This window comes from Myotis lucifugus, unplaced genomic scaffold (assembly GCF_000147115.1).
Source record: "Myotis lucifugus unplaced genomic scaffold, Myoluc2.0 scaffold_282, whole genome shotgun sequence".
Taxonomy (NCBI): Eukaryota; Metazoa; Chordata; class Mammalia; order Chiroptera; family Vespertilionidae; genus Myotis; species Myotis lucifugus.
In genome coordinates this window covers 1,525,725-1,551,175 of record NW_005871330.1, presented here as the reverse complement: position 1 = coordinate 1,551,175, position 25,451 = coordinate 1,525,725, and the positions used below count along the sequence as shown (strand labels likewise).

At 46.9% G+C, this 25,451-nt stretch overlaps 1 protein-coding gene across 1 annotated transcript in view; it reads right to left on the bottom strand.

Annotated features, from left to right (window-relative positions):
- The window catches only part of DNAH9 (dynein axonemal heavy chain 9), a gene marked incomplete at its 3' end in the record, with an annotated part of 116,581 nt that overhangs the window by 80,121 nt on the left and 11,009 nt on the right, over positions 1–25,451 (bottom strand). The window contains 8 exon segments of the mRNA XM_006109816.1: positions 3,539–3,653; positions 6,241–6,391; positions 8,038–8,154; positions 10,268–10,435; positions 17,686–17,919; positions 19,759–19,970; positions 22,274–22,404; positions 23,480–23,638. Of these exon segments, the coding sequence (XP_006109878.1) occupies positions 3,539–3,653; positions 6,241–6,391; positions 8,038–8,154; positions 10,268–10,435; positions 17,686–17,919; positions 19,759–19,970; positions 22,274–22,404; positions 23,480–23,638 (1,287 nt within the window).

The following is a 25,451-nucleotide window of genomic DNA, read 5'->3' as shown; positions in this document are numbered from 1 at the left end:
GATATGCAAATTAATCGCCAACAAAGATGGCGGCTACTTTTCATACTGCAGGCAGGGCCGGACACTGGGAGCTGCCATCCAAGCCCTGTGTGTGACCCCAGGAGCTGCCGGAAAGCCAGGCCACAGGCAAGGCAGCCCCCCAGGACCCAGGAGCCGCCTTGCCTGCCGCCCGTGATCATGATCGTGATCGGAAAGCCGGGCCACAGGCAAGGTGGCCCCCTGGGACCCAGGAGCCGGGTCGGCGAGGTCTGCAGGCAAAGCAGCGATCAAGCTATGAGGGGGAGGGTGGGGGGCGGAAGGAGCTACAGGAGCAGCTCTGGCCGGAGACTGAAGACTCCAGCTGGAGCGAGGAGCAAAGACTGAAGGCTCCAGCCGCAGCGAAGACTGTGTCCAGAGCGAAGATGGAAGGCGGTGGCCAGAGTGAAGTTCTGGGTCCCGGGTGCCAGAGGAAAACTGGTGCTGGCAGCCAGGGGAAAGGCCTATTGCACGAATCTTTGTGCAACGGGCCTCTAGTTTGTAATAACCAATAAATATATATTACAGGGCACAGTGCAGTTTTGAATTCATTTTTAAAACAAGTGGAACTTTCCATGGGATTGTGGAGGGCAGTGGGTTGCCATTCAGATCCCCTCTCGGGACCAGACACTCCCATGGCCCCTCCCACCCCTCAGCCTCCCTCTGGCCAGGAGTTTTGGCTGCTGGTGAGGCAAGGCTGCCTCCCTCTGTGGGAACACCCTCAGCTAAGGGAGCCATCTCCCCGACAGCCCACACCCATCATGGAGCTCATGCGGGGGCACAAAGTCCTGTAACCTGCAGGGCCAGAGTCCCCCCCAGAGGATCTGCTGAGGCCTCCTTGCAACTACACCCCTGCTCAATTTTCCCTTCCCCCCCTCCCTGCACATGTAAATCCTGCACATGCATGTCAGCAACTGCTCCAGGGCACAGGACCTGTGACAGTCCCACAGTCCACAGTCCTAGCAGCAGCCTTCTCCATTCACTCATCTTCTCCCTCCCACTTGGGGGGGGGTGTTTGAGAAGATGGGGGCTCAGCTTGCTCTGGGCCAGACCTTCCATGGCTGAGGGGTTCCTGGGAAGTGCTCTGGGCTGGGAGTTCGGAGACCCGGACTTCCAGGTCTCCCCCAGCTCCTAGTTCTGCAGACTCCAGCTGCCTTAGCTGTCCATCAGCAACATAAAGAGCCCAAGCCAGAGCAGAGGCCACGTGGGTGTGACCCACAAGGCAGACCTTACCCCCGGCACGCGTGCTTCCTCTGTGAGGAGTGTGAGAGAAAGTGGACTGCCTGCTAATTTTGAAGTTGGGTGTTTCACATGAAAACCTCAGTTTGCAGCTTCTCTAGAGCAGGTGGGATATTCCCCACGTGTCCTGCCTTTCTGCTCAGCTGCGCTGGGCATGGGGAGGCCCCTTAGACCCCATCCTGGGTGCTTGACATCATCTTCCTTCCTCTGAAAGAAGTTAGTCTTTTCACATGTTCCCCAGTTTTAGTCTAAGGTGTACATAGCGACTTACATGCACTGTGAAATGACTACTGCAATTAGTTTAATAAACAGCCATCATAAATACAAAAAAAGGAAGGATTGGTGTTTTCTTTGTGATGAGAACTTTTAGGATCTGCCCACTTAAGAGCTTTCAAGTGCACCACGCACACAGTTAGCTACGGCGCCAAGCTACGCATCACCCCGTGGCTGCTTCCTCTTACAGCCAGAAGTCTGTCCCTTTGGAAAACCTGCACCCATCCCCTACCCTCCACTCATGCCTCTGATGGCCAGATAACCACAAATGTCATCTCTTTTTCTTAAGCTCTGTTTCCAGATTCTACATATCAGTGAGATCATCAGTATTTGTCTTTCTCTGTCTGACTTATTTCACTTAGCACAATTCCCTCTAGCTCCATCCATGTTGCAAATGGCAGGCTCTCCTCCTTCCTTATGGCTGAATAATATTCTATTATTTTGCTTATGCCCATTTTGTTTATCCATTCATCCACCAATGAACCCTTAGGGTGTTTCCATGTCTTGGCTCTTGTAAAGAATGCTGCAGTGAACATGGGGGCACAGACATCTTTTCGACATGATGGTTTCATTTCCTGTGGGTATATGCCCAGAAGTGGGATTGATAGTTCTATTCTTAATTTCTTGAGGAACCTCCATACGGTTTTCCATGGTGGCTGCACCAATTTGCAATTCCACCAACAGAGCTCAAGACAGTTCCTTTTCTCCACATCCTCGCCAACACTTGTTATTTCCTATCTTTTTGATGACAGCCATCCTAACAGGTGTGGGATGATCTCTCCTGGTTCTGATTTGCATTTCCCTGATGATTAATGATGTTGAGACCTTTCCATGTCTGGCCACCTGGGCGAGATGGTATCTAAGGCCCTTTATAGCTCAAAAAACCTATGATGTTGGTGCCCAGATTTCAGTTCCTTTGTTCCTGTTGTGTTTGCCAAGTGCTTTTCATACGTCCAATCTTCAGAAAGAGGGGTCAGAGGAAGACTGCCCTTCCCTAGGATCCTGAACACGGTATCGCCAACAGCTCTTCTCTCACTCCCAGCAGCTCACATGCCTCTAACTAGCTCGGCTTCCAGAATCAGCTGCGAGGCAAGCCAGTGTTTCCACATCTGGTCACCGCAGAATCACCATGGAGCTCGCAGAGGAAGCTGATCCACAGGCACCACCCGGCCCCAAGATTCAGACCAGTTGGTGAGGGGTGAGGTGGGAGCCTGCATTTTAACAAGCACCGGGGCGTTCTGACAGATGAGGTCCTCACACCACACTTCAGCAAACGCCGGGCTGCATTCTATTCCAGTGGCCCCAGTAGCCAAGAGACATGTGTCAGAGGGAGACACGTGGGCACACTCCACAGAGCTCCAAAACCCTGACTCACTTTCCTCCAGAAATGAATCTCCTGGAGCAAAAGGAGCCAGCCTCTTGTCCCTCCAGCCTCATTTAACACCAGGGGTCCCAGTAGTCAGCTCAAATGTATCGGTCTTGTTAGCGCTTGGCCAAAATCTGGGTGGTATGGACTGAATGTGTGTATTCCCTCCCCCATATTCACATGTTGAAGCCGAATTCCCCAATGTAATGGTATTAAGTGGTGGGACTTTTAGGTGATTAGGTCACAAGCGTGGAGCCCCTATGAATGGGGTTAGTGCCCTCTTAAGAAGGCTCCACCGAACTTCCTGGCTCCTTCTGCCATGTGAGGACGCAGCGAGAAGACGGCTGTCTATGAACCAAAGAGAGGGCTCTTACTAGACACCGAATCTTCTAGCACTGTGATCTTGGACTTCCCAGGCTCCAGAACTGTGAGGAGTAAATTTCTAATGTTGATAAGCCATCTAGTCTATAGCATTCTGTCATAGCAGCCCAAATAGACTAAGACACTGGTCAGATGCTGAACATGGAAAGAAACACGGATAATTTTCATGCCTTGGGTAAGTGAGATGCATTAATGCAACAGTCAAAATCCAGAGCAGGAGCAGAGGCCTAAAGCAAACCCCCCATCCAGGAGGAAGGTACTCACGGATGTGTGATGCGCCCGAAGTTGGCGAAGGGACCCTGGATGCGCTGCCTCAGCTCCTGGGCCCAGCGAAGACCCCCGGCCACCGAGGGCATGTTCTTGTGCACCGGGGAGAAGCCTGGAGACACAGCACAGCCAGACTGAGTGAGGCCTGACTCCCAGCCCCTCTGCCCAGGAACACCCTGCCAGCCAGTCCACATGCTGAAGTCACCCTGTGCTCACGGGAGATGGGGGTTCCTGGAGACCACTGTGCTCGCCTAAGGAGTAAGAGTGGCCTTGGGGAGAGCATGGGACAGGGTCAGAAGACAGGGGTCACGCCCAGCTCTGCCACTCACTGGCTTTCTAACTTCACATCAGTGACGTTCAACCTGGCTACACATCTGCATCATGTGGGGGTCTTTAAAAAGACTGACGCCTGGTTCTGCATTCAATTGGTTTGGGTGGGGCCCTGTCATTTGTATTTTGTGAAAGCTCTCCAGAGGATTCTAACTGTACAGTCAGGGTTGAGGAACTCTGCCTTAACAGACAATTGAATCTCTCTGGGCCTCAGTTTTTCCCTCTGTAATATGGCTTATGTGCGAATTCAATAAGGTTGTGACTGAGCCAGGCCATGCGGATGACAAAGTGCTTGACCAGGGTTAGCAGAGCCTGACACCCTTACTTTACTCCATAGTAGAGTGTGTCAGTTTGCTTATCTGAGTTGTTGAGATTTCAGTCATGAGATTTTGTTTTTAAAAAAATTAGTGTCCAGCTTTCTTAGTAAAATGGGGAGATCTGGCAAATACCAGCCTCCACATCTACCCAGCAGCTGGGGCTGAGCGGTGGTGTCTTCCTTTCATCGTCATGCGCTCCACCACCTTCCCCCGTCTCATGCGAGCGCAGACCTATGGTCCACAGCATTCTAGACACCACCAAGTGGCCCTCACCCTGACAGAGTCCTCTCCTCGTTCAGTGTGGGTGGGAACTGCAAATAGGATAAAATATCACTCCTGTGAAGAGATGTTACATGGCAACAAGGAGCGGATCCTGGGTGGGCTGACTTACTCAGGCGAGCCACACACAGAAGCAGAGCATTTTCTCTGGTTGGTGGCAGAGGGGGATAAGGGAGCTGAAGGGTGAGGAGGAGTCAGTGTGCTGGATGATGGAGGCAACCTCTAGCCTTCCCACATGGCAGGGAACGGGCGTGCCCCCAGTGACAGCCGATAAGGAAATAGAGACCTCAGGCAGACAGTCACCAGTACTGGATCCTACCAACAAAAATGAGCTCAGAAGCGGATTTCCCCGCCCCCGAGCCTCCAGATGAGAAGTCAGCCCAGCCGACGCCTCGATTTCAGCCTCGTGATACTCTGAGTGGGAAACCGAGGCAATCAGGCCGGGCTGCTGGCCTACAGAACTCTGAGCTAAAAGATGGGCGCTGGCCGGCCTCTGAGGCTGCGCTAATTCGTTACGCAGCAAGAGAAAACGAGTGTGGCCTCCTAAGGCATTTGAGTTTTCAAATTCTATATGTGACCGGATGTCATGAGGATGGCCCACATGAAGGTGAGGCCAGCAGGTCTTCCGGGAATGACTTCCTAAGTGGACACAATTCTAAATGACCTCAGTATGAAACCTGTTTATAGACATGCTGGTCTTGCCACTCCATTACTTAAAACCCGTGGACAATTTCCTATTGGCTGAACACTGGGTTCCAGATTCCTTAGGGTGCCACTCAGAGGCCTTCACAGTCTGGCCCCGGACTCTGTGGCTGGCCTCATCTCCCTGTGCACACTCTGTTTGCTCACAGGGAGGTCCACCTGGTACCTAGCAATACTCTCCTCTCATTTCTCTGGAGACCTTTGCTTCTCCTCCTCGCTTCCCCTCTCTCACCTTTCATGGCTCAAAGCCCTCTTCTCCACAAACTCCCCCCGGATATCCCAGCCACCGTGTATCTTGTTTTGTTATAGTTCTTTATAACTCCAGTCAGGGACTACTTATATTCTGCTAGGTAACTGTTCCTACCTGGTGTGTCCCTTGAAGAACCAGGCCATGGCCATGTGGACTACGAAGTGTTTGACCAGAGTTAGCAAAGATTGGACATTCTTACTTTACTTACTTTTGGTATTAATTAGTGTACCCCTTACCCTGGCTTCCCTCTGCATCTCGTGCCCAAACATGTGTCTGGCATATAGCAAAGACTCGAGATATGTTTGTGAAGTTGAACTGAACTTGTGTTTGACTTTCAAACAGGTAAGACAGGGCATCTAAGAATTGCAATAAAAACGGAGACATCACACTGTGGTTGGTACCGCCCATGTCGGGCTCCTGCTGGTTCCTTCCTCCAGGAGTATGGTTGCTATGGCATTGGAAGGATTAGGAAAGGAAAATAAAAGTCTACCGTGGAATTGAGACATGTTGAAGATTAATCACTGTGGCAACATTGACCAGGGGTCAACCCAGCTATTCGGCTAAGGTCTCAGCTGCCCACAGGCTGTCAAGACTTCACTGCTCTGAGCCACCCTTCCAACCTCAGCCCTGGATACAGGGAAATGCACAGCTCAGTGAACTCTACAATCAGCCAAATGCTCTGGATTATCTACAAGCTGTCCTTGCTTTTATTGGAGAATGACAGAGATCCATAGTAGACATTCAACAAATACAAGAGGATTGAGTTTCACCCCTCCCAGCAGTAGAGCTCCCCCATCCAAATCCCCTGGCAACCAGCCTACCAAGTTCTGCCTCCTCCTGGACACGCTGACTGTAGATTGTCCTCACTGTATCCAATTCTTTGTTAAACATCTGGAGAAGCACCAGGTACTTATCAGATGCATCTCGTGCTACCAGTGGTCTTTCGAGGAGGTTGCCTGCTATGTCTAGCAGCTGCAGGAGAGATGGAGAAAGAAGAGGAGCAAGTCACAGATTCAATATTTCCAAGGTTACATAAATCTTCTTTCCTGGCCTTTCTTTCATATGCCTAGCAATGTAAGAAGGTCAAACAATTGTTATTATGCTACTGGATCAATAGTTATTAGTAGGTGGATATTCATAGTCTGCCTTCTAAAGGAGAAGGATTCCTGTCTGCTAAATTATCTATTGGACCCTCGTGGGATGTAAGAATCTGGATAAAGGGTAAAATAAAGAGAAAACTTAAAGTTGTCAGAAAGGTTAAGCTGATCTATATTAAAAAGACCATTAAAAAAAAAAGACCTAGCCCTGGCCAGTATGCTCAATGGTTGGAGCATCAGCCCCCCTGCACACCAAAGGGTTGCAGGTTTGATTCCCGGATCTGTTGGGGAGCATGCAGGAGGCAACCAACTGATGTGTGTCTCTCTCACATCGATGTTTTTTTCTCTCTCTCTCCCTCTCCCTTCCACTCTCTCTAAAAAATCAATGGAAAAAATGGGTGAGGATTAACAAATAATAATAATAATTTTTTTAAAGACCTAAAACAGAGGAGGGTGAAGATAGAGAAGGAAAATAAGAAGCTAAGTAGGCTACGTGTTGAAGAGAATTTGGAAGGCTAAAATTTGAGAGGAGCAAGAAAAAATTTTCAGAGAGAACTAATTTCTGGAATCAGTTCAAAAGCTTGAAGAGAGAAATCCTAGTCGTTTTCCTACGTGAGTTATGGAATGCCAGGTATTTATTAGAGGTTATAACCTCTAAAATAAGATTTATATAATAGATAGATATCTATATGTAAATAGATAGATATAGATAGGTAGATTCAATGGCTAATGAGGCCTGGCAATTTGGGTTACCCAATATTCTAGAATAGCATGGGTTCTAGTCTATGCTTGGACATTTTCAGTGACTGGAAACTTAACTACTTCTTAGGAAGTCCATTCCATCTTTAAATAGTTTTGACAGAAATCTCTTTCCTTTATTGAGCCAAAATCAGCCTCCTTGTCATTTCCACTGATGAATTCTGGTTCTAATCCTTAAGGCTTTACAGATATGGCCTCTTCATAGTTTACAGATCTGTCATGTCTTTATGTCTCACAACTCAGAATTCTCAGTTGCGCAGCCATTTAGCTACTCGTCATCCTAAAGCTTCTCCGTATTCTTGTACCAGCTAATCTTGGCGATACAGGGCAAGGGCACACGTCTTCTTATTCTAGTTACTGTACTTGAATGCCGTAACCAATTACGGTAAGTGGTTTGCCTCGGCTCAAACCGCCCTGACAGCAGTGGTTAGAGAGCCATGGTATTGCAGAACCCTGGGTTCAGGATGGTGACCACAGCTGAGTTCTTCACTTTCGATGGGTCCCCTACTGATCAGACCCAAGGGGAGAAACTCTTTTGAAAAGTATTTTTACATCATCATGCTTTCAGAAAAGCATTAGTGACCAACCTGAGAAGCCCAATTCTGCGCACTTCCTTGCCTAGCGCACTCATGATCCCTCTCTATTAGACGAAGAACAATTCATATCTGCAGGAGCAAACAGCTGGAAGAGTATCCCGACCCTCCGCTGATGAGGGTGGGGGAGGATCGAGCATAGGGTGGCTCCCTCTCTGCTTTTACGAACCTTAAAGGCGTGCTCCAAATCAGGTGCGTCATCAAAGGCTTGAATAAAGATAGTCCCCAGTCTTCGGTCAAGATCTTCTACTCTCTGGTTAAATTTAGAGACATCATTCTCAAATTCCTGAAGACACATCACAAAGACATAGAAAATCATGATATTTCAAAAGCCAGTCCCACTATGCTCTCTACTACTAATCTTTGCACTTGAATCATGAGACCAAGAATTTATTTTCATTTCCTAAAATTCACCTTGGCATGACTTAGTTTTCATCCATGTAGACACACAGTTACCCCATGTCTGCTGCATTTTTATTCCCTAGGCCAGTGGTCGGCACACTGCGGCTCGTGAGCCACATGCGGCTCTTTGGCCCCTTGAGTGTGGCTCTTCCTAAGCCTTAGGAGTACCCTAATTAAGTTAATAACAATGTACTTACCTATATAGTTTAAGTTTAAAAAATTTGGCTCTCAAAAGAAATTTCAATCGTTGTACTGTTGATATTTGGCTCTTTTGACTAATGAGTTTGCCAACCACTGCCCTAGGCAAACTGGTAGAGTGAGTCAAATTGTGAGGTTGGCACCCTTTCACTCTATCTCTGTGCCTCCTCTTCCACCATCAGAAGCCCCTTCTCTATCACCCACAGTGCCAGCTCATGCCACCCCAAAAGCCACCTCAACAGCAACAACCCCAGTAATGGGGCTACCATCATACCTCCTACTTTCCTTCCTCTCCCAAGTCTAAATCCTGTTTAATCAGTGTAACCAAACTAATCTAGCCATTAGGAGGGAAGTAAGCTAGTTAAACTAATGCACACTATTTCTTCTAAGTACATTTTAATTCATTAAGACAACAACTAGCCATTATTTCTAAGGTTGCCAAATTTAGTAAATAAAAATATAGGCTATGCATTTAAATTTAAACTTTGGATAAACACTGAATTAATTTTTAGTATAGGTCCCAATTATTATATTTTATCTGGCAACCCAAAGAATATGCAATTTTCAGAGAAATTTTGTTAACTGAAATCCCTAATTGGTGGAATTATTATTTGTTATTATTGCTTTGCAATAGTAATTCATATTCTTATAAAAAGATAAAGTGAGTAGAAAAACATAGTATAGTTCTACTTCCCAAACCAACAATAGTAACATAATGGTATGTTTCCCTGTGCATAGAATTCTGTTTTATCATTTGTTTTGTTTATTTGTTTTGTCTTAGAAAATATATGGTTGTCTTCATAAGATCTTATAGGGACAATTCATAAAAAAGTTAAAATAATAATAGTAATGATTGCTTTGTAGTAAGCCATTTCCCCTCACTTTTCCTTAGAAAGTAACATCTCTCTGGGTTTGTTAAGATTTCCCTAGGCCAGTGGTCGGCAAACTGCGGCTCGGCAAACTGCGGCTCACGAGCCACATGCGGCTCTTTGGCCCCTTGAGTGTGGCTCTTCCACAAAATACTGGCTCTTCCACAAAATACTGACTTCTGCGCATGGGCCACGAAGTTTCAATCGCACTATAAGTGCGCACTCGCACGTGGCATTTTGTGGAAGAGCCACACTCAAGGGACCAAAGAGCTGCATGTGGCTCGCTAGCCGCGGTTTGCCGACCACGGCAGGCAACTGAAGGTACTCAGAGTAGATTTCTGCTCTAATTTCTTCCTCCTTTTCACTCATTCACTCTAAAAATCCCTTCTCCAGCAACCAGCCATCCCCTTCTCAGGAAACTCCATTCCCTATTTCTGCCTGGCCCCCTTTCTTCTTTTTGTTCCTTGTGGGCTTGCACTCACAGATCTCAGCTCTCCTGGGCCAGGGGTAGGGCGTGGGCTCTGTGGTCCAATCATGAAAATGCACGTCTGGCCGTCCCCTCATCCCTGAGTACTCCCTTGCAAACCAGAGTCCGATCAGAAAAATGAAGCTCTGCCCCCACTCCCAACCCTACCCAAGACACTAACAGAATTCTGCCCAATGTGCCTGGTCTGCTCGCTGCTCAAAGCCATCCCATATCCATCTCAGCATCTCTGAAACCCATCAGTCTGGAGCAGTCAGCAGTTGGAAAAGGTCCTCCCGAGCCTTCTCCTGACACAAAGAATAATGAGGAGAAAGTCTCCCTTCATACAACCCCTGGGTCTATAAAGCCAAGGGAAACAGAGAAAATGCAAGTAAAATACCAGGCCCTACAGGCTGGAGGCAGCTAAGAAAGAGACAAAAGTTGCAAGTTGGTCTTCCAAGCCCTACCATGCCTTGGGGGTCCAGGCAGTCGTGGCAGGACTCTGAGAAGACCCTGCACATCTCCTGAAATTCGTGGTCCATTTGCTGGACCTGCTGACTCAGGGCGTTGCCTCTGATGCCACTGAACTCGAGCTTCTGCAGGTTGTGAAAGTCCAAGGTCGTCTTCAGAAGGTCCTACAGGGACGATTCACAAGAGGTAAATAATAATGATGATGATGACAACAGTAGGTAATGCTCACATTAGGACGGGAAGAGCAAGATCATACGGGGGTGGTGGGTTGCTTAGGAAAATGTGAAGCCTGATTCGTGTTGTAACCGTATTATTAAATTGGGTTCATATAAATAACTTGGTTAAACTTGATAACGAAGCAGAGAGAAAGTACAGATAAATAAAACTCACACACACACACAAAAAAGGTCAATTTTATGCTTTAGCTTTTCTGTGTTTTCTAATAAATAATAAAATATAAGAATAATATTTACATGATTGTTGTAATTTTTAAAAAATCAATTTAAAAAAATCAATTTCAAATGGGCCATGTCATCTGGTTCTGGAATGAAGCTATCTTAGGGGCTATTGACTGGAAAGCAAGTCCCCCAAATAGTCCGAGGACAAGCCCAGAGGAGACACCAACAGGCTCAGCAATGACTGCCAAGGAAATCAATGGTGATGCCCTTGCCCAGCATATGCAACACGGTGCACCATGTAGCGCTGGGCAACAGGGACAACTGCTTGACACCTCTGTGTTGGGTTTCCTCAACTGTAACAGACAACACTAGTGGGAGGTAAATCAGCCAATGCAGGCTTAGGATGATGCCAGTACACACACAGTAAGACTGTGTCACTGTCACTGTTGTTCACATGGCAGTGTCCCAGCTGTGCTCAGAATTGAGTGACAGGTGGACAACACAACCCAGAGCCTTGGGGAGGAGCCCCCCTGGGTCCATGGAAGCCTCTGCTAGGACAGGAGCCTCCAGAACACAACCAACATGACAGACGGTGGTACTGACCTCATGAACACTGGCCTGAAATCACAAAACCTTCAAACCAAGATGTTTTCCCATCACCACCTCCTGCCTGTGTGCGTATCTGTCCAACAGGCAAGGGGGAGATAACAAGTACCTTTGTGTGATTTTGGCAAACATTTGGTGTGGATCCCTGGGAGGGGATCTTCTACCCTGAGGAAGCTTGAGAGACAAGAAGAGGGAGCACTACGTCATGATGCTGAAAACCTGGCAGGTCCTGGTTCCACTCTAGGAAATTCCCACGGCCAATGGCCACTGCTCCGGGTTGACCCATCAGACTGGAAGAAGGCGGCCCAGCTCCTTTCTCTTGCCGGAGCACCAAGTCCAGCAGCAGTAACAGGCATTGGGTAGTGGTGAGCAGTCTGACTTTTTCCACGTTGCCAGCATCTAGCAACCTTTTCTTGCTCACCTGTGCTCAGGCACAGCTGTCAGCAAGCAGCCGAAGTGGGAGAGGAGAGAAGAGGCAAGAACCAACCACGGAAAGAAAGGCCTGCCTCTGAAGCAGGGGTCTTGCCAGCAAAGGTGGGGCAGGGGGGGCAGCCTTCATTTTAAAACACCTTCAACTTCATGCACTGGGAGGAAAACAGAAATGAATGGGACTTAAATGAAATGGACTTGAATGTTAATTACATGTCAGTGCTATAGGAGAAGCATATTTGTGCTGTGGAATGTCACCTGGGTACCCATTTTTCACAATTCTATGTATGTCAATTCCAATATTTAGGAAATATCCTCTAACCATTTTAAAAGACTGATGCATCGTGATATGTTTGCTTGCATCAGAAAACTAGATTATAATTTTGTTACACTATTTTATTTCTCCAGAATACTTGAAGTATGATCTTGGATGGTCATAAGGTATTTCATGACAGACATTAGATAAATATTTATTTAATCATTCTGTTTTCTAGAAAAACTCTGATCACCAAAAACAATGGACATTTACATTGCTTAATTTAACAAACACGTGATAGGCAACACATTTATTTGGAATTCAGTTCAAAGTCTCAGACCTATTCTTACTTCCCTATTAAGAGCCCAAAGAAAAAAAGAGAACCCCCAATTTTCACTCTACCATTCCCCCCAGTCTCTCTCCCCTTACCCTTCGTAAGCTTTCTTCAGAGTTTTTGACACCCTTTGGAATTATAATATGCTACTTGGAATTATATTATTATTTTTTTATTTTGTGCATCTTTCTCAGTGGGTTGTAAATGCCCACAGGTACCTGTTATCTTCAGATGTTGAGAAATATTTGTTAAATGAATGAATATATGACTTTTGACCTTTGACTTACCTACAGCCCCTCCAGGAAAAGGAGAATCTAAGAAATATGAACTCAGAAGCAATTGTGAAAATTAGACAAGAAAGGAGAGTTACAAAGCAAGGCTGACCGGTGTCTTTAAATGCTCGCAGGGCCTTGATCAAGTGCGATGCAGAACCTGATGGTCCTGCTCCAGGGGCAGATCGAAGGCAAATGAGCACACAGAGCAGATTTGTCCTCAACTAGCAAGTTGAACTTCGAAAATGTCTTATATTTTCCCTACAGAAAATGGCAATTTCATGTGGTTTCACTCAATAAAACAAAACCATCTAATGCTTAGAAAAGACCAACTATAGAATGGGCTGCTGAGAGAGGGATTGAGCTTTCCATCTTGGTGGATTTTAGACATTTGGTGTCAGAGGATTAGAGGAGGTTCCTGATCTGGCAGGAATTGTCTTGCAGTCATAGAAACATATTTATCACACTGACTGTGACTATATCTTTGATTCATAAAATATTTCAATGTAGCTCTTTTCACCATTTATTTAAAGGTCCCACCAGACAGATAAAAGGCAAGTTAAACAAATAAGAGGTTTAAATGATAATTTTTAACTACCCATTCTTTCATCGCAGTAGTAAACACATGAAGTTCGTTATGTCATATTCAGGCTGAAAGGGTCAAATTCAGGGGGAGAATATGCAGCACCAGGGGAAAGCCCAGGACAGCGTCCAAAATGCTGGGGTCACATAGCCCTGGCCTGTCATTTAGTAGCCATGTAGCTACTAAAGCAAGACACAACTTTTCTAAGCCTCACTCCCTAAACTACATATGCGTTCCCCAATACCTAACTGGCCGTGGGGTTATGGAGTCACGTGGACCGTGTCGTAGCTCAGGTTGCTGGATAAGAGATGTGTAATGGCTAGTGCACAGGTGCTCTCTCCAGGTAGCACACAGGGCCTGGACCAGGCTGCTGGCTGGGCCGACTGGGTCCTATTCTCGGGAAACCTGTGCACTTTAATGGAAGGTGGGAGAGGCCTGCAGTGGCTCTGGCCCTGAGGGGGAGAGCCACGCTCAGGATAATGGCAGGCCTCACAGACACAAGCACGTCCTTGAAGGAAAGGTCACCCCACCTATCTTAAAAGAAATGTCTTCAGAATTCATTAAGGAAGAGCACAAAGCAGACATTCACAGATGAAAGTCTCAAAAGGTCATTGGGGAAAAGGCTGTTTTCTCTACCTGATGACAGCGGCCGCCCTTATGCAGCGAGCGGTCTCCTAGTGACCGCATGCTCCGGAGGGCTGAAAGGGAAGCCTGCCCAATTAGGCCTGCGAGGAGGCAGAGGGACCGGGTGCAGGAGGAGCAGGGAGGCGTGTATTAGGGCCGCTTACCACCTCTCTCCCTGCTAATCACCTGGCATGAAGCCCCAGCAGGAAGTCACTCTGCCTCCAGTAAATCGCAGCTTTGCAGACATGGCAGAATGAGAGAGATGAGGGCTCTTTCCAGCTCTTACTTCCCGCACTGTGTGGAGGGCAGAGGCTGCAGGCAGAAGCACAGGGCTCTGCAGCACCGACAGTCTTACGGCACAAACATGGGCTCAGTCTGGGGAGGTGCATGAGGGTGTGGATATGGTGTGTTTGAGGGCTATGTGTGTGCTGTGTGTATTGTGTGTGCGCATGTTGCATATGTATGTGCAGTGTATGTAAGTTGTATGATGTCAATGCATATTATATGTGTGGTATTTGTGCGGAATGTGACCATGCAGTGTCTGTACTGTGTGTGTGCCTGTGCTATGTGTCTACTGTGTGTGTACATGTGCTGTGTGTGCAGGGTATGTATGTGCAGTGCGTGTGTTGCATGTGCAGTGTGTGTACTGTACATGTACACAGTGTGCATGCATTTGGTGTGTGTTGTGTGAACTGGGGCAGCCAGCGGGAAGACAGGGTGAGGGCAGGAGTTAAGAGGCAGCTGAAAGACTCTCTTCCCCTTGATTTTTGGCTGCTTGTTCAAATTAGAAAGATTTTATGTACTTTTGGGGTTTCCTTAGTAAATTGTAAAGTCCAATATGCCCCTTCTTTGAAATGTGAATTACAGTTTTACCCAAATGACTTATTTAGAAAAATGGCCTAACAATCATGTGGTAAACACAGAGTGTGCAAAGACAGAAGAGAGTGGATATGGCAGAATAAAGCCACAGAACCACTGTGGACCCTCAAAATGGGGGGAGGGAGGGAAGCAGAGTTCTAAGACCTCCTGGGAGATATCCACATTGGATAAAAGGGCGATACTTGGAACCTCTCTGAGCGTGTGGCGATGGGCAGTGCCTCACTGTGCTCCTGGGTTACAGGAGGGGTCCTGATGCCTTGCTCCTATGATTGTGAGGGTGCAGGCTCTGGCATGATATAGGCTCTCGAAACATTTCTACTCTTCCTTTCCCTGCTCAGGGCTTAGCTCTCTCAGAGGTCAGCTCGGTCGTGGTGGTGAGGAGGAGGATGGTGGTATCCCGAGAATGCAATTATACTCCACATGCTGCAGGCTGCTGACAACTGCTCAGCAATACACGCCCCCCACCACCACCACACACACACACACACCAGCTCAGCCCACCTTCATTTTAACAGGCACCCAGAGGGGAAGAGTCGATCTACACAATGAAACTTTCTTGTGCAAAAGAAAGCAACACAAATCAGAGGGGGAAACGTGAGAGAACGATGGAGATTAATACCAGCCCTTCACAGCATAACTCTGGATGTGAGCACGCAGATGTCATTTTATTAACTTGGCTTAGTGCATTTATTAATTGCAGCTACCCACGTCTCAGTGGCCAATACTGTATTAGAACAGCAAGATGAATACGGCTCGGTTCATGCTAATTCTTGCTGGAGAGCAGCAGATTAATCCCGTTTCAAACAGGCATCGATCACAGAGGTACACAGAATGTTAACTAAAGGGCTACATGAAATCTGCTTGGAGATGATCGATAGTCTGTGTCCCGCTGCACTGAGCTGAGTAGGAGGAGGTGGGGGAGCCAGAGGCCAAGGGGCTGGGGCTCAGCAAATGACTCAAAGATGAAAAAGAAAGAGGGGAGGAAATACTACGACAGGGGGGAGGAGCAGCCACAGGAAATCCTGGAAATTCAGGGTGAACAAGGAGCTAAAGGAAACACAAAAAGAGAGGGCTTGGAAAACAGAGAAGGGAGACAAGTAGAAAGGGGAGGGAGGGGGAAAAGAAAGGAGAAAAGGAAAGCCGTAAAGAAAAGAAATAGTAGGCTTGGCCGTAAGGGCAAAGAAGTAAACCAGAGCAAAGGACGGAAGCGCTGGGACTGGAGGGAGCAGGAAGACTGAGCATGGAGACATTCGGGTCGTCCTCTGATTACAGGGGGCAACTGCCGTTCACCCACCTGCATCTGCGCCCTTGGTCCAGAAAGGACAAGCAGCCGAGAGCCGGCCATGTGAGGGCAGTGGCTCCCGGAGACTGTGGCCCTGGCTGGTGCATTTACTGGACAGACCCGCAGACTCAGGCCCTAATGTCGGAACAGTCGTCTGTGTGCAGAGGCGCGGCACTGGCATGCGTGCATCTGCCTGAGGCCCCAGCCCCGTCATTCCCAGCTGTGCTCAGCTTCACCCCTAGGGCTGCTGCAGGGCCGGAGGTCTGCCAGGCGGTGAGGCAGTAACTCCACCTGGTCAGCCAGGCCTGGGGCAGGTTGGAGCTGGAGGTCTGTCACCTCAGCTAAACAACAGCAAAGGGACAGATATGGACGGTGAGAGGAACACCGTGGGGGAGGGGAGGGGAGCTGCGCATCAAAAGCTGTGATGGGAATGTTGCAGAAAAAGGAGGCATTTAGGATAAAGCCGGATATCGGTGACTTACACTCTCCATGGTCCCGATGAAGGATTTCAGGTGGGCCTTTCGTAAGATCTAGCTTCTGGCTTTCTCGCTTAGACATTTTCTCTGTCTCTATGCTCTTCCTTGTCTCCCCCCCCCCCCACACCCACCCCCCCACCCCGTAAATTCCTAGTCCAGTTTCAAACTTTATTTCCTTTTCTTCTTACTACTTCCTCAGGCCCTGCTGCATTAGGGGTTCCTCTTTCTTGCTTCCTTGGATATCCTCCATGAATCTACCTTCTCCTGTGCTACGGCTACTGATCTGAGGGCTTCTTACGGGCGAAACTGTATTTCAGTCATAATCGCATCCTTAGGGCCTGGCTCAATGCCTAGAGAACGGCAGTGTTGAATCAATGTTTTGGAAGTGAAATGAACAGATTCAATTTCATACTCTTATCCTCATAATCCCACAGTGTGTGCCACTCATCACAGCCTCTTCCCAACATATCCCCCCTCATCATCCCAAATCCCTGATAATCATAGCTGGAAACAGGACTTTAATTCTTTCTCAGTCTCTTTCTCTTTTTTGGCTGTTGTTCCTAATCTTGAACTTGACCTTGGATTTCTTAAATTTTAGAATAAGCATGTATTTCATTTTATTATGTCCACTGTCTTTTCCTCAAAGTTCAATGAGCAAATATAGAGCTGTAAAGTGTTAAAAGCCCTGTTAGCCATATTAAATTCTGGGGATAAAAACTATCAAAAGAAAAAGCTTCATGTCTCCTCACCCTGGGCCTTAAACTAATATTCACATTAACTTTTAAAGAATTGGGGAAAGACACAGCTTTGGGCAAAAGTCACATTTCTTTTACACTGGGATTCACTAGTCATGCAGTTTCTGGAGCCACCTTGGGGGTGGAAGAGTGAAGGGCAAGTTCAAAGTAGTAGCTTTGTGGGAGTGGCCAGCTGCATCCAGTTCAGCTCACCTGCATTTTGCACATCGAACTTTTTAGCAAGAGTTTATTTGAAACACAGTTTAAAGATTATGGGCAATTTGAAAATCAAATGAATTAGCTGACTGATTCCCTGGGCCTTCTTCCTAAATGAGTCTATGATTAGAGTTGCCTACACTCCTAATAGAACCACTGCTACCTGGTGATCGATCCAAATGATCAATCCAAATATGTACTGAATCTTATTGTGGGTTCCTCCAACTAGAGGAAAGCTGGCCACCGTGCTGTGTTGGTCATTTTCCTATGCACTTTCTGGATCCCCGCATGGAGCCGGGAGCCGGAGGTGGGTGGGCACACTCACCTGCACCATGAGCAGGCGCCTCAGGAAGCCGTCCAATCGCACAAACACCAAAGAAGACTGGAAATCCCACGCCCTGACTTCCTGGCTCTCCTTGAAGTAAGTGTGGAGAGCCTCCCTTCTGTCCTGAAACACCTGCTTGAAGAAGTTCAAGGTGTCCACGACCACTTGCAGTTTTCGCTGACTTTCTTCCACCTCACTTTTCAGGAGGTCTTCTGGGCTGAGATAATCGGAGGCCTGGAACACAAGCATTCGTGTCACGAAGCCTGGTTGTAAGTGCGGGACATCCCACAACTCTGCCAACTCCAATTCTGAACTGAACAATAGCCCAAGTATTTTTTAGAAGCACACTATAGGAAACATGTGACTCCACCCTCAGTCCCACAGGTGGATTGGGACCTGGGTTCAAGCCAAAGAGTCAGCGATTGGCTTAGGTATGGGCAAGTGGCCAATCAGAGACAAGGGAACACCATGAGTCTTTCGTGGGGCCAGCTGGGGCTGGGCAGGTATTATTCCCTGTTCTTTTGTGACTTTCTGACTTTCTATGGTGAGATAATTTGAGTGCAAGAATTCTCTGAACCATCATTATTTCCCTGTCTCTAATAGACTTGAACCTGGAAGGCTGTGAGGCTGAAGCTGCTGGACAGCCATCTTCACCACCACAGGGGCCGGAAGGCGGGGGCAGAAATAACTGGGTCCTGATGACACCACTATGACCTTGTGGTTAGCCAGGGCTGAAGCCAGACTTATCTTGGACTTTCAAGGTACATGAGCCAATAAATTACCTTTTTGGTGGGCTTTCCTCACACTTTCAACCAAAAGAGTCCTGGCTGACAAACATGGAGTGACAGAAAAGTGCTGGTCTAGGGTGATCTTAGGCAATTTAGTTAATCTCAGGGCAGGGAACCTTGGCCTTAGCCCACATCTTTAAATAATAATAATAATAATAATAATAATAATAATTATTATTTAATGAGGCTCTCCCTGCCTACCTCACAGAGTTCATCTGAAAATGACCAGGATCATAAAGGTCACAGCAATTTGGAACTTGCAATGTGCCTCATAGATGTTAGTTATTATTAGCTCCTCTTTAAACCCATTCATTGTTTCCTCAGGGCCACAGCTCCTTAGAGGGAAATGAAGCCAATTTTGGGGGAAGATCACCCACACCTACTTAAGGCTTCCCGTTCTAATCCCTGACACACTCCTCAGGGCTTATGCTGGCCTGGTTGATGCTACATTGGTCCCTAGAAGGGTGAAGCACATAGTTTGTGATCTTAAAAGCTGCTTCTCTGTGGCTCACAGACACCGAGTTCTTAGCATGTGCAGGGCATGCTGTAAGCCATGCATGTTCACATCAGAGCCTCATAGTCATCCGCTACCCTTTGAGATGGTCCTCTTGTTACCACTGCACAAAGAGAAAAGCGAGACACAGAGCAGACGATCAACTTGGCCAGGTACACACCGCTAACAAGTGGTGACACAGGATTTGGCACGGAGATGTCTGGTACCAGATATGGCATTCCTAACTGTTGGGCTTCACTGCTGACTTAATATCAGTCTGGCCCAAGCCTGGTGTGGCTCAGTGGATAGAGCATTGGCCTGGGGACTGAAGGATCCCCAGTTTGATTCTGGTCAAGGGCACATGTCTGGGTTGCGGGTTCTATCCCCAGTAGGGGGGCGTGCAGGAAGCAACCAATCAATGATTCTCTCTCATCATTGATGTTTCTATCTTTCTCGCCCTCTCCTTTCCTCTCTGAAAGCAATAAAAATATAGTTTAAAAAATAAAGTGAAATAAATACCAGTCTGTGTGCACAGATTATTAGGAGGCTGAAGTTCACCACCCCTGCCCTTCAGCAGACCCAGGGCTTTGGGCAGAGGGAAAGGAAGACCGGGTTGCAGCACTACTGAAAATGTCGGTGTTTTTGGCTTGTGATTAGTAAAATAACTCGAGTGGGAGAACCCTGTGGATCATAATTGTTTCCCTGCCCTGAAAAATGCCCATTTACTCTTCTCTGTGACTCTGTGCCACCCAGCCGCCAGGGAGAGTCCGTGGGGACCCTGGGGGGACCAACCTGCTGGATGAGAAGGTTGCAGATCTCCTGGAGCAGCACAGTGAGCCGCCCCGGGGAGCAGTAGGACTTGCATGTGGCCCAAATCAGACAGACCACATGGAGTAGAGGCCGCAGCTGTGGCTTCACCTCTGGGAACTCCAAGGCCTCGAGGGCTTCCAGGTGGCGGTGGAGCGGCATCAGGTGCGTGTGGATGTCCTTCGCCTCCATCAGAGCTGGAAGGAACGAGAGAGTCACCCTCCCTGCCTGGAGCTCAGAGCCACCAAGTTGGAGCCCTGGTGCCTGGGAAGAGAAGGATCTGATCTTCCTACACCAGGAGAGCCGAGAGAAGGCTGATGAGAACTCCCTATTAGTCTACACTGAGTGGCCAGATTATTATGACCACCCCATCAGTATAATGAAGTGAATTAGTTATGCAAATAATAATAATAAAACCTTGAGAGTATTTGCTTAGGAAGTTTTCAATATTCAGTATTTTTGGAAATGCCAATGAAGTACTGATGGGGTGGTCATAATAATCTGGCCACTCAGTGTATATTGCTCTTGTTCTTTCCCCTCCATGATACTGTTGCTTCCCGTTTTCCAAGGTTCTCCATTGTCCAATCAATTCCACTTCAGACAATCTTGTTCCCACACATTTTCCTACATTCCTTTGCCCTCCTTCTTTATTTGCCACTCTTTTCCAATTCATACCCACCAGTTCAGAAATATTTCCTCTCCTCTCCTCTCTTCAGTCCATCAGTGAGCCAATGCAAACCCTTGATCTGACTAATAGGAATAATACACATCAAATGCCTCTAAAATATTTTTATTTTTCAGAGATCCCACCAAAATTTCTGACCAAGTCTCCACCTAACTCCTCTAACCAAAAGTTCTTTCCTGCCATCATCTGAATTGAGTTATATATTTCAAGGATTTTTATTTTTATGGCAGTGTTTACTATAACTGCATTTTTTCTAATTTCCTTTCTTTGTCATTACATACTCTACTGCAAATAACTTTTTGAAGCTGACATGGGGAACCAAATCTTTTATAACAAAGACTAATGTGAACGATCATAGTCTATGAATCTATTAATGTGAAAAATATATTTGGAGCTCAAAATAACCAACTCATAAATATAACTTTACTGCACGTTGTTTGATTTCAGAGCCCAAATTACAGTCATTTGCATAGCTCCCTTATGATATTTGTCATGTCTGCGTATGACCTGTAGTATTTACTCAAATGTTTTCTGAGTTGACTCCCATTTTAACCTAAATAAAATCATATAAAATGAAAACTTCAAATCACTAACATATATGGAAAACTGCTCTCACCAAGAACAGTTACCCTTAACACATTTTACATATGCCTGTCCATATACGTCCCAAAATAATTGCTCATACCAATAGTGGTACACAAGCCCCTTTGGGGGACACCTGTATCATTTGTCTTGAACTTAAATTGGGAACAACAATTGATTCCTCTGGGACACAAATCTCTCAGTGAAGCAATCAGCTGACACGGTACCTGTTCCTAGGCAGCTCTATGTGCTGCAGGGCAGACTCCGGGGTAATATTTTAGGGCGCAGAGGGACCTCAAAGACTAGCTACTTTTGCCAGTTCTTCTCTGCTACCGGGCACATGTCAGAAACTCCATCACTGGAACTTCCCTTTCTGGGGCTGAGCGGTTTCCAAACCCCACATCATGAGGAGAAGAAAGTGGGATGAGGGTTCCACCCTACATTACAGACACAGGACATGACCCTCTTTAACGGAGCAAATACACCTTAATTAGTTCTACATTTTGGACTTACAAAGAAAATTGTCTTTAAAGAAAGAGTGCTGGTAGAGAAAAAGATGCTTGAAAGTCACTGCTTGGATTCAGCATAAATCACGTGAAACTGCGAATACCTTTCAAAGCACATTCTGACCTACAAGACTGAAGAGGTAGGAGGAGGTCTGGGAAGAGAAAGGAAAGAAGCAAAGTGCCCAGAAAAAATTTACCTGCTTCTAATTATAGACTTTGCTGGCTCTGCAATTTTGACAAGGGCCAATCTTGCCTGGTGCTCAGACGGCCAGGAAATTGCAGTCCCTCTGACAGTAGGAATGGAAAAAGCAGAATGGAGCCAGCAGTGGAACAAAGACTTCTCAGGGGGCCAGGCCGAAGGGGCCTGAACCCCAGAGGTGAGAGATAACAACATGCATTGTACAGTGTGGCTCAGTCAGCAAAACCCTTCCATCTCTGCTCCCTCACGGCAGCCCGAGACAGTGGGCGGGAAGTGTGTGCACGATATCACGGCACGCACTAAAGCCCAGGGGGGTTAGGTGTCGTCCCCCAGGTCACAGAGTGGTGGAAATGCAAACAGCACAGGTCGCTGCTGTCCTGCTTCTAGATTTGGCATTGTCACGCTAGGTTGTGTCAGGTTGAGGGTCGTAAGGACTTGAAGCTGCTGAAATCAGAGAGAGAAGGTAGTTCGGCACAAAATAAAACATTCAAGGTAAACGCTTTTAGGAAAATACTTGCTGCGCCTCACCTGCTGCGACATCTCTGCACATGGCTTGGAAGGCTGGGAAGTAGCTGCTCTGAAGCTTGTCCAGGAGCCCCGCCATGCCCCTCACCTTTATCGTTCTTAGTTGATCATAAATGTATTCCAGGTCCTCAGACCTGCAACGCCACGGAGGAGGGGAGTCCAGGTGAGCAAAGGGAAACTCAGTCCCACTGTGACGACCCAACCCCAGACAGACAGAGAGCAGCGCTGCTCAGGGCGCTCCCCCAGAGGCTGGCTCCTGCCCAAGCAGCCAGGGCATCTGTTCCCAGGACAGCGAGGGCAAAAGCCTGAGCGGGGAACATGGTTCAAAGGGGCAGCTCCGAGAGGCAACAGCAGGGGAACCTGCTGTGAACATCTGGTGGCTCCAGAGCTTGGCAGCTGGAGGTCATCAGCTCTTGCAGCAAGGTTTGGGGGGAAGGAGGGAGAGGTGTGTCAGAGTGAGGCTGCTGGAGAAGGGCCTGAGGCAGGTCAGCAGAATGGTCAGAAACCATTTCTCCCAACAGAAACCAGGCGAGAGCATGGGACATCTCAGCATGGTGGCACCAACAGGGCACCATACCTGGTCATGTGATATGGACACTCCCCACTCAATAGGACAGGGACATCTGCTTCAAACATCTGTCTCCTTTTGAGTAAAAGATTAATCAGCACAATGATGAATAGGAACAAGGAAATGGAAAGGTAGAGCGGGAATCAGCAGGAGCAATAATTAGGTCTTTCGGGGACTCTGGAGCTGGCACGCAGTGGACGATGGGCTTTCTAGGCCTGCTAACGATTGGCTGGGACCTGCGAGAGGCTATTCTGCAGCCAACTGTCAAAACCCCTCTTTTTCTTCAGATTCTTACAAAAAGTGTGTGTGTATAGCTTGACTACCCAAGGAGAAAGGACTACACAAGTAAAAATATACATAAAAGGGAGTTAATTTTACATGTGGTTGAAAAAAACCTTTGAAGAAATGTCAGAAGGTATACTGACTGCAGCTCACAAAAGAAGGGGCAACTATTGAACCCTAAGGAAAGGGTACATCTCCCAGAGCACAGAAAACCTGTATGACCCAAACGACACCAAGCTGTCTGCTCTAGGGGAGATGAGAAACAATGGAGGTGGGACCAGACTCCACGGCTGGCTCCCCCAGGCCATCATCCTCTGTAAGACGTCTACCTGCTCGCCAAGGTTTGAGCATGTGCCTACCTGCTCTTCCAGAACTCCAACTCCACCCAGGGCGTGGGGTTTTCTCCTTGGAAGAGTGGCTGGGAAGACTCCTTGTTGAGGACCGCCTGCACCTGGCGACTCCACTGGATCACTGCAGACTCAATGGCATAGATGACGGACTTATCCATGGAATCCAAGCTGTGAAAGGCACAATAAATCTCCTGAAACATCGGAAATAACAAGGCTAGGTGGCCTGCAAACAAAATGCCAAATTTTTTAAAAACAGATGGGGAATTCCATCTAGTCCAGGCATTCTTACCTTTGTTGGACAATGGATTGATGGGTACTCAATTAGGAGCACACGTCCTCTCCCCAGACAAAACGCTTATTTATGCATGCATGCATACACAATTATTCAAAACAGGGCCCACCAGCACTCCAAAGGCTAGTTTAAGAATTTTAAATTCTGTCAGTACAGAAATACACTGGACAGAAAACATTCGTATGACCACCCAACCCTTGTTTGAATCCCACTAATGTCAGCAGCCTCCCAGCTTGACAAGCAGTGCATTCCTCAGTGATCAGTCCTCCCTGGGAGAAAGTGGGTCTCTACACTCCTCCCTGTGATGTCCTCATTTTAGTCTTAGTTCTGACTTCTGCATCAAGAGGAAATAGGTTACTTCCTCCTCCACAAGGCAAACCATCAGTCATCTGAACACCAAAATTAACTTCACTTTGTCCTCACTTTCCCAGCAAAGAATGGGACTCCCAAGCATTCAACTTCATATATCTTTTTAAGGAGTACTTTAGAAGGCATTAAAAATAAAACTATATATTTTGGTTTGCCTTCTCACTAAGTCTTAAATGAAAATTGTTCATGCCAAGAACTCAAGACCCAAGTGACAAAGAAAGGGAGTATATCATTCACATTTTCATCCCAGAAAACCACCTTCACTTAATTTAATCAAATTCATATTTGCTGAGCATTGATAGTCACAAGTGATTACAGAAGGTATTAAAGGGGGAAGATACTCATCTTCCTGAAATATGACCCATCCTTTTGGGAAATTATCAAGTTTGAACAAAGGGAGATAAACTCAGTAATGATTATATACACATACACTGAATGTTATGTTCGAATATAAAAGGAACAGGAAAATTGTAATTTGTATTTTTATTATGAAAATGCAATATTTTTATTAAACTACAATAAGTTTTCAGGTTAACTGGGAAATTGCTTCAAATTGTGTATGTAGCAAATTACTTCCAATAGCAAAAACTCATTATAAAGTACATTGCCATCTCTTGCATTACTTATTCTTCAGATCAAACCATGGGCCCTAAATACACAACAATGACAGTAATACATTGGGAAACTCTGGCATTAGGGCCATCTGAGCTCATGCAGGAAGGTGCCTTGTTGCCACAAACACATTAGTCTCAGGCACCTGTGGCCAGTTGGCATTTGGGGATTTGCCCATCTTCTTTGATCGAGGTCATCCAACTTGGAAGTTGCCCACTTCAGCTCTCATTATAACCCCCTACCCCCAGATCCCCCTGAAAGGTGCATGTCTAGTAATCGTGGATATCAGCAGCTTGCATTTTGATTCCTGGCCAATCCTCAATCTCAGGTCTCTCTTATGTGGTCGTAGTAGCTACCATTCATTAAGCACTATTCTGTGCTTTGCACTGTCCTAAGAGCTTTAGAGCCGCCATCTCACAAGAACTCTGCATATGAGGCAGGTGCTGAGGTCATCTCCAGTCTACAAATGGGAAAACTGAGGCTGGGAGAGATTGAATGATTGCTTCCAAGTGGTCTGGCCCAGAGGTGGCAGAGCCTGTTCTAAAAGCTAGGATCCAGAGCTTTGTGCTAAGTTCCATGTAACCTTGCCTCATAGCCATTGCCATTTTATGTCAGGCACTCGGGGAAATGACAGACATGGTGGATTCTCTCATGGTTGTCCATCCATCCATCCATCCATGTTGTTGTGTTGAACCAACAAAACATTTT